At 38.1% G+C, this 9,940-nt stretch overlaps 1 protein-coding gene across 1 annotated transcript; it reads left to right on the forward strand.

The window, feature by feature from the left end:
• Positions 1 to 4,995: 4,995 nt before the first annotated feature.
• LOC142349114 (uncharacterized) lies at positions 4,996 to 9,575 on the forward strand. Its single transcript, XM_075400526.1, has 3 exons — positions 4,996 to 5,407; positions 5,449 to 5,889; positions 9,256 to 9,575. Exons 1-3 carry the CDS (start codon positions 4,996 to 4,998, stop codon positions 9,573 to 9,575), a joined length of 1,173 nt encoding a protein of 390 aa, XP_075256641.1.
• The last annotated feature ends 365 nt before the right edge of the window (positions 9,576 to 9,940 follow it).

Below are 9,940 nucleotides of genomic sequence, written 5' to 3' on the forward strand. Positions count from 1 at the left end.
GAATTTAAAATTCTTACCACTACAAGAGATAATATAAGTGGCAAACAAACAGTGCCAGCAGTTGTCAGACCAAAAACGAAAATTCATGAACCACGATTTGACTCAGGAGAACTTGACATCAATGTACAAAGTCTCAAAGAGCAAGTGTGTCATATTCAAACTCAGAATGTACAGCAAACCGCCATGAGTACAGAAAAGATTCACAATTATCAGTTTCCTCTTGGTACTATGGCAGAAACTACAATTCCTTCAAAAGTAAGGAACAGTTATCCCACAGTACCGGTGTCCAATTCTCAAATGAATACTCAAACAAACCCTGATACTTCGCAAATCACAATGAGGTCAAACGAAAAGGGGAATAATATATATGATGCAAATGGAGAGCTGTTAAACCACCCTTTTAACATCGTGAACTCAGTCGCAACGAGGAATATTGCGCACAATACAGAAGATCAGATAGCTGGAAGTTCACAGTCTTGGCCGAATTTACACCAGCAACAGCTCCTCGGCAACCACTTTGTTCGCAATGAGATTGAGAATAACATCGAACCAAGTCATTTTGTACAACCGTCCAGAACAAAAACAATGAATGACTGTAATTCTGCATCAGTGAACCAGTTAATATGTCTACCAAATTCAGACAAAAAGGACACAGATCCTATACAATTGAACCACAGACCCCCTGCCACAATTTATAACAGCAATAACTACCAAAATATAATTTCCCAATCACCTGGTCCAACAGTTGCAATGTTTAATGATAACAGCAACCCAAAACCTTCGCATTTTGCTCAATTACCGCATTGTCTGCCACCACCAGTTCCAGAAAACCTAGTCAAAAACTACATTGCCAACAACGTTGTAAGTAACAAGCAAGCCATCAAAACGCCACCACTCTCACTGCCGCACTTCAATGGCAACCCTCTGCGATACCATGAATGGATTAACAATTTCGTTTCTATAGTTCATAATATTACTGGTATAACTGACACACATCGGATCACGTATCTCCAAAACTCAGTGTCTGGAAAAGCAAAGCAAATCATTGAGTCGTACTCCTGTAATCCAGCGTATTATAAAACAGCTCTACTGATGAACCATTTTTGGAGACCCAAGTGTTGTAGTGAGCGCCTTTATAAATCAACTCGAGTCATGACACGCCACTGACTCAAATAATAAAAAATTATTTGTCGCATTCTCAAATTTTCTAAAGCGCTTAGTTCAAACATTTGAATACCTTGGCTTCGAGGCAGACCTTCAGAGTTCCACATTGCTCAAAAAAGCGAAAGAAAAAGTGCCTTACAATATTTTGTTGAAATGGACGGAACATAGGCTCACAACAACAGCTGAACCAGCTTCACTTCGTTCCTTTCAACAATTCTTAGAACTTTATGCTCAAATTTACGATACCATCAATCGCGAGCAAGCCTTTACGTCATTTAGACAATAACAAGACAACGTAGACTACGTCAACGACTTTAGTGTTCCGATCGCCCACTATAAACCGTCATCACAAATAAATAACCAAAACTTATTTGGCAAAAACAATTCTAACGCTGTTTTGCAGCCTGCTATTTAACCACAAATAACCACTTCTAATAGGGAGTGGTCATCCTCGGTAACTATCTCAAACAACGCCAAAGCTAACGGAAAACTGCAAAACAACCGACATCGCCCCCATTGCAATAATAACCATTTTTTGGCAATTTGTCCCGAGTACCAAAAGCAATCACCACAAGATCGATATAAAATTGTTATCAAAAACAAATTGTGCACGAATTGTTTGAGCAATAATCATCTCAGACAAAATTGTTCTTCACAAAAAAACTGCCAGTCCTGCAACGGCCGACATCATTCTACTCTACACGACTCTTCAAAACAATTGAAACCACCGCCAGCAGCATTCTCCGCAGGGTCTGCTCCATTTGGTCCTACACAGCATTCATCAAATGAAATGTCAATAAGCCAAGACAAACAGCAACACTGTCGCTATGGACAATCTTTTGGTAAAACGAAGGAGTCAAATACTCAGAGGAGTAACCTCGATTCTCCTTCAAATAATAAAAGCTTCTGCGTTAATAAAAAGCCGTCTCTTCCGAGAGACTGGCTTGAACAACTACAGTTGATGCCGGTGTCTTTTGTCAACGGCAACAAAACCTTTGATACGTATGCACTCATAGATCATGGCAGCCAGTTCAAATTCTTGCTTGACACCATAACAAATTTCTTAACACTTCCTTGCGAAGCGCAAACATCTACTACACTCCAATACGTGAATACCCAGAACGAAATGCCACTCTCAAAGATAACAGCGCCAGTCATTATCACTCCATATAAATCATTGAGACAAAGCTTTGAGATATCTCGTGCATACAGCACGCCAGCAATGAACGTCACACCAGCCAACATATTTGAGTTGAATCAATTATGTGACACATTTAATAATCTCCGCCACATACATTTCCCTCAGGTTGCTGGTGGCAAAATTGAAGCCCTGCTAGGTGCAAACACTTTTGCTTACACTCATCCAATTGAAGTAATACCCGGAAACATCAATCAACCGTTTGGTGTGAAAACAAAACTGGGATGGACATTAGCTGGGGAGTATGAAACTTCTCTCCACCCTTCAGAATCAACAATTAGCCATCATTCAACAACAACTAAACCATTCATTTATCATGTTTAAAGACAGCAGACGGAAGAACCACATTTAAGCGAATTAGTTGAGCAATTCTGGAAAATTGAAAAAGAAGGAACCCAACAAAACAGTTCTGTTCTTTCAGATGAAGACAACGATGCCTTAAAAGTTTTTCAGAAAACTATCCGACATAACTCTGAGCGATATGAAATTGGTTTTCCTTGGAAAACGCCTTGCCTTTTGGAGAACAATTATTACTGTGCTCTTAATCAGCTGAAGTGCTTGGAGAAGAGAATAGGTAATAATCCAACGCTGAAACAAAAATACGATCAAACGCTTTCAACAGACTTATTCAAAAATTACATAAAACCAGTCGAAATTACAGAACCTGAACCTGAAAAAATATGGTACCTGCCTCATCATCCTGTTCAAAATCCGAAAAACCGGGAAAAATTCGACGGGTGGCAAATGCCGCTTCAAAGTATCGAGGACAGTCATTGAACAGCAACCTCCTAACAGGACCAGATCTCTTGAACAGCTTACTTGGCATACTGCTACGTTTTTGTGAACATCCAGTTGCAATACTTGCAGATATTGAAAGTATGTTCATGCGAATTGCTGTCAAACAGGAAGATCAATCTGCACTTAGGGTTCTCTGGTCGAAAAACAATTTTATAATGCAATATCAATTCACTCGCTTGATTTTTGGGGCAACTTGTTTGTTCGCCTTCAATGGCCATCTTTGTCCTAAATCAATGCGCTAAAGACAATGCAGACATTTCCCCAAAGCTTTTGCAGCAATAACGAAACAATTTTACATGGACGACTACGTTCATTCGCTGCCCACTATCACTGAAGCGAAAGACACTGTAATGCAAGTCAAAGAATGCCTCCAACGAGGAGGTTTCAAATTGACCAAGTTCTTTTCTAGTTGTACCGAAATGCTGGAACAAATTCCATGTGAAGACTTAGACGAGTCAAAAGATTTCACTCGCGTATTAGGACAAAAATAGAATTTCGTTATTGATAAGTTTTTCATAAAACCATTGGAAGAGTTTCCAAAGAATGCAGCAATGTACAACCAAAGAAAACTGTTGAGTCTTGTTGCGTCGATTTTTGACCCAATCGGTATTGCGTCACCAGTGACTATACGCTTCAAGATTGTAATGCAACAAATTTGGCATCTGGGTTTAAAATGGGACACACCGCTACCCGAGAAATTACACAAACCATTGAAATACAGAATGCCATTGAACACCCGCGAGCACTCAGTTTTCTTGCAAGTTCACAAGAAACTGAACATCATTTGCACGTCTTTGTTGATGCGTCTACTTGTGCTATGGCAGCAATAATTTATCTACAAAGTTATGACGATAACACCAAACAAACAGAAACCAGCTTCATAATCAGTAAATGCAAAGTAACTCCTTTAAAATCGTTGAGCGTTCCAAAACTTGAGCTTGAGGCCGCAATAATCGGGATGCCACTACTGAAAATAGTTCAAAGAGACAACACTGAAGATACACGATACACATTTTTGGACAGACAGTCGAGTTGTTCTTGATTGGATTGTTTCTAAGAAGAAACAGAAACGGTTTGTGGCCAACAGAATCCGAGAAATACACAAATCTTCAAAATCCAATCAAGGGCATTATATACCAACAAATCAAAATCCTGCAGACCATGGAACACGTGGCCTAGAGCCAAAGGAATTATGTTCTAAATGGTTACAGGCTCCTGATTTCCTAAAGAAACATTACTCCGACTGGAACTCCGCACAAAAAATAGTTTCTGTTCACACAACGAGTACATCAAAACTGAATGAACCAGTCATTGACCCAACCCATTTTCGATCTTGGACAAAACTGCTGTTAACACTCGCAACTATTTACAAACTGCTCTTCAGAATTAAAAAAGAACGAAATAACAAAGAGCAGTACACTGCAGACGACATCTACCAAGCACACAGTCACTTAATTCGAATTTCACAGGAAAAAGTTTTCCATTCAGCTATTCACTCGCTAAGAAGAAGACGTAGACTAGACTCTAAATGCAAGATTCGATACCTAAATCCGTACTTAGACAAAAACGGAATACTTAGATCACAAGGCCGACTACAATTTGCTCCTGAAGAGTTACAATTAGCTAAATTACCAATAATTCTTCATGCCAAAGACTCAATAACACGCCTGTATCTTGAGCATGCGCATCGTATTTGTATACACTAAGGTACCGAGGCCGTCAAAGCTTTTGTTCAACAGAGATACGTCGTTATCGGCCTCAGGAAAACATTGTTAAGCATCCGATTTGGATGTTTTTTGTGCCGCCGTTTTGATGCCCAAAATATCCAGCCGTTAATGGCGCCACTACCAGTGTGCAGGTTTCCTGATACTCTCTCGCAATTCCCATTTGCTAATACAGGAATTGATTTCTTCGGACCTTTCTATATCGAAGACACCAAAGACAAACTCACCAAGTACTACGGCCTCATTTTCACATGCATGGTCACACGTGCCGCACATCTTGAGTCATGTCCTGATTTAAAAACGGACACTTTTCTCAACGCCCTCCGACGTTTTGCATCACGAAGATGTCAACCAAAACTTATTCTGAGTGACAACGGCAAAACATTTGTCGGGGCAAACGAAGAGTTGAAGCGATGCGTCCGTAGTCTCGACAATCAACGCATTGCCTCTGAACTTCTTATAAAGAACACAGTTTGGAAATTTAACCCACCATACGGACCACATTTGATGGTGCGTGGGAACGGTTGATCCAAAATGCTAAACGGATCATTTTGTTCATTCTAGGGAGCAAGAGGCTTACAACAGATGTCTTCCACACCATCATGGTTGAGACCGAAAGCATGCTGAACTCTGGACCACTTACACATGTGGCTGACGTACCAGACAATGAAGAACACATCACCCCAAATCATTTTTTGGTGCAAAGACATTACAATTCACTGCCACCAGGAGACTTTTCGTCAACCATGCCAGCATCCTTCAAGTCGTGGAAGAACGTGCAGCAGCTTATGAACCACGTCTGGAGACGCCTAGTTAAAGAGTACCTTCCCACTTTAACGAAGCGAAGCAAATGGTCCGGACAGGATGATTCGTTGAAAGTCAATGACCTGGTGTGGATCCTCAAAGACCTCACTCCCCGTGGGATATGGTCTCTGGGACGAATTGTCGAAACGTTGCCTGGAAAAGATGGACCTGTACGCGTTGTCAAGGTAAAAACGGCTTACGGTACGTACGTCCGCCCCGTTGCCGTTCTTGCACGTGTTTTGGCTGATTAGCCGTTCTTTTGCTCACTTTTTTCTCGGAACGGAAATCTAGGCAACGCGAGCTACCCTCTGGTCTCTTGGTTACATCATTCTCCCCTTCTTTGGTTTAATTTATGGGTTTCCTCTCCCCGGAGCCTGTTGATGATGCATCAATTCAAGAAGGCCAAAGCCAATATTACAAAACTTGAAACTCTTCCCGCCAAAAAAGTGGTAACTTGACTTCGTCCAAATAACACGTGTAAAACAGTAACTCTCCGATAAAAGAGACTGAAATTAACATTATCTTAATGAATTTACATTACTAGAAACGTGTTCTCTACACATAGAATACACGTACAAACGTATTCCAAAGCTTCGAAAAAAACAGTGAAGAATTTGAAGGCGAAAGAATTGAAGGGGGAAAAAAGTTTAATTGTAGCTCAAAATGAAGCCTATGAATTTAAATTAACGTAAAGTTATCTTAGAAACCATTAAGGTAACCATTAATATGAGTTTTGAGCAAAGTTTTTTAAGTACCAATTTTGCTACTAAAATGGACGCTTAATTCTAATTTCCGAGACAGATTATCGCTAAAACTACAGTGTGTTTTTTTCTATAAAAGTTATATCAAAAATATGCTTAAATCCAACAGTATCTGATTGCTACTAAAATAATTTATTGCCGATAATAGACACTTATCAGCCGGACTCAAAAAAAGTTTTAGCGATCCAAAAATGCACACTCCAAACTGCTCCTGGACAAATTTTCAGCTTTTTGCAACCATTTTCTAGGGACCTCGATTTTCAATGAACAGGTACTTTGAGTTGCTTATTTCAACACAAAGTGCTGGTTTCAACACCCTGCGAAACTTTATTGTTTAGGAAATTGTTTCTAATGTTTATCCGAGTTAGTTTTTCATAATTTCCTGGTTACCATTCAAATTATATTTCAATTTCAAAACTCAAAAAATCAGTTGCATTGAAATTAGATGTTCAATTTTAGCGGGCGCACTACATCGACTTGTATGTTGAAATTAATTATCAACTATGCCAAGTGATGAGAGCGGGAGATTTTTCTCGCATCGAATAAGTGAAATAATCATAGCCGACAGATCACCAAAAAATACTTACGTGACTAACAGATACACAACTGAGTTGATAGAGTTACTGATACAGTTACAAAAATTAATGACTTTTTCCTGCAACACAAAATTACAAAATTTCCTTCAAAAACATTCATTATTTTGTTTTGGTAGCCATGTTTTATTATTAACACAATCCTTATCTAAGAGTCCTTTATTGACTTAGGAAGGGTATAAAGTACGCGTGTAGGTGTATAGAGTGAGAGTTAAAAAGTCATTCAGAGTAAGCTCAGTCAACTGTGATAGAAAATTTACCACGCAGTTAATCTTAACCGCCATGTGGTTTAAGAAATGACACTTGGGGCGTCAGATGATAAAATTGCTTTTTTGAAATTTGAATCGTGAAATAAAATCGAACTAAAAAGAGCGTCAAATGTCGAAAACAAAGAGCGTCAAATGTCGAAAACAAACAAAAACCAAGTTCACAATATAACTCTAACTATAACAAGATAAATCAACTAACGCCAGTGGACTTAACCTCAAAATTGTGAGGGATTGTTTATAGCACCTAATGTGAGTTTAGAGAGTTTTTTTAGCTGCTAATTGATTTCCTCTGCTAATTGATTTCGATCTATGACCTTGATATTTGCCTAAATGTGCTGAATGAATTCTATATTCTTTTCAGTTGAAACAGTGGTTGAGGTAAGCCAGAAATGAAACGAGAAAGCGGCGACCTATGTAAAACAAAACACTTTAAAACGAAAATGAAAAAGTCCTCAATTACAAACAAAAGTGTTAAACAAACTGAAGACCTCACTTTCAGCCTCCTTAAATTTTTTTTCATAATCAACAAAACAAAAACAAAACAAAAAACGAAAAGCGTAAAAAACTTTTTGAATATTTTTAGAAGTTTGTTTTTAATAAGTGTTGTTTAAGTCATTAAAGCATAAGAGATTTTAATAGTTTTTATTTTAATTGTTTTTACTTTGAAAAATTTCGGATTTTTTCGAAAATTTTCAAAAGGGGGACCCTTTGGGTGATTTTGAAAAATTTTGAATATTTTTGAAAATTTTCAAAGGGGGGACCCCTTTGTGTGATTTTGAAAAAATTTGGATTTTTTCGAAAATTTTCAAAGGGGGGACCCTTTGGGTGATTTCTTAAAATTTTTGGATGTTTTTGAAAATTTTCAAAGGGGGGACCCCTTTGGGTGATTTTGAAAAATTTTGGATTTTTTTCAAAAATTTTCAAAGGGGGGACCCTTTGGTTGATTTTGAAAAATTTTGGATTTTTCGAAAATTTTTGCTTGAGGGTCTCGGTCTGAGGCATCCAGAAAACTATATCTCAGTGATCATTTGTCAAGCCGTTTGGAAATTGTCCATCTGCAATCATTTTCCGCCATCTTTTGACTGATTTTTGAAATGGAGTTTTCCCTGCTTTTGCTTTACCCCAGTAACGTAGAATGCTTGGCACAGAGAAGGAACCTCAAACTGAAACTATATTACTGTTATATCTGCAAAATCGGCCCTTCATTTTTTAAGAAATCGAAAAAAGATTTTATACTTTTTTCATACTTCTGCATACTTTTTTATAGATTTCATACGTTTTTCCTCCAATATAGAGGGACTCACCTATCTTTTATTAAATACTATTGAGCTCAGTTTTTACTGAGATACTTAATCAGAAAATATTCAAGAGTCATGGCTTCATCATTTTCAGGAATACCGATTTAAATGTTGAAGGTTTTGCCCAGACTTCTGTTTTACCGATGAAATAAACAGCAAACCCATATATTATGACAATTTTCCCTCCGAATATTAGGGAACACCATATATGCAAAGATAACTAAAATTTACGATTGTTCGATCATCGATAAAAATTTCAATGGAGAAAACTAAGATGAAGCAAATATAGGCACAGATAAGAATTGACAGCAGGTAAACCAATTAAAAACCACAAGGCATCAGTCGTCGTACATTTAATTTCAAAGCAGTTGGTTCAGATTGACTATTAAATATTTGAATTTCCCTACGTTTTCCATCTAAATATTCCATCTAACAGATTTATTCATTATGACACTGAGAGACTGCGATTTTGATCTCGTTTTTCTTTACACAATGAGGAGGAATGGTAAAAAACTCACGGTCTCACAGCTAAGCTGTGACACCATCCATCTGGAGAAACAAGACGAAAGCACCAAAGCTCTAGAACAGCACATTATTGTCCAGAGAAAAATCTTCAACAGAATGATGGATGTCTTTCATCTAACAGATCAAATGGAATATATCCTTGCTCATGGGTCGCTTGATTATGCCGTCCATCAAGCAACCGTATACAAGTCAAGCGGAATCATGGAAGCAGACAGTGAGAAGTGCAAAACCACTGATGATTTCATGCTGACTAACAAATGCTACATGCGGCTTAGTTTTGTCATGTACAGCCCCGGAACTTATAAGAGATCATTTTATTTTCACATGAAGAAGTTTTGCGAGATATCCCAAGAAAAGTGGGAGAAAAAACAAGTATCAATGAACCTCCGGGAGTTCTGTGGAATAATTGCCTATACAAGGAAACATGAACGAAAGGAATGAGAATCGAGGCTTGCTAACAGTATTAGGGTTGTTGTTGTAGAAGAAGAGGCGCAAACCAATAAAGTTCTGATTTATAAGGAAAACACAGAATCCGACTGATCAAACAGAAAACTTGTATACGAAAACCTGAGTAAAACTTCAAAACTGATAAACTGAGTGAAACAAATTGCCTGTTTTCTGTCATGTTTATTTTCACTGGTATTTTCGCTGGGAATTTATGAACACTTGCTTTCTTTAGAAAAGTGCGCGCACAGCGCATTCAAATAGGGCAAAATAGAGTAGCTTAGCATAACATCTAAGCTAGAGGTTTGAAATGAACCAATTGCCAATCGCGCTGTTTAAATGAATCAATTGCATACAGCGCT

This window comes from Convolutriloba macropyga, chromosome 11 (genome assembly GCF_964194025.1).
Source record: "Convolutriloba macropyga chromosome 11, txConMacr16.3, whole genome shotgun sequence".
Lineage (NCBI taxonomy): Eukaryota > Metazoa > Xenacoelomorpha > Acoela > Convolutidae > Convolutriloba > Convolutriloba macropyga.

Bases quoted from the DNA above. Each gene is read 5' to 3' on its own strand.
- LOC142349114 (XM_075400526.1), top strand. From the start codon at position 4,996: ATGGCGCCACTACCAGTGTGCAGGTTTCCTGATACTCTCTCGCAATTC. The intron at 5,408-5,448 runs GTTGATCCAAAA...TGTTCATTCTAG, and splicing joins TTTGATGGTGCGTGGGAACG to GGAGCAAGAGGCTTACAACA. The intron at 5,890-9,255 runs GTACGTACGTCC...TTCATCTAACAG, and splicing joins CAAGGTAAAAACGGCTTACG to ATCAAATGGAATATATCCTT.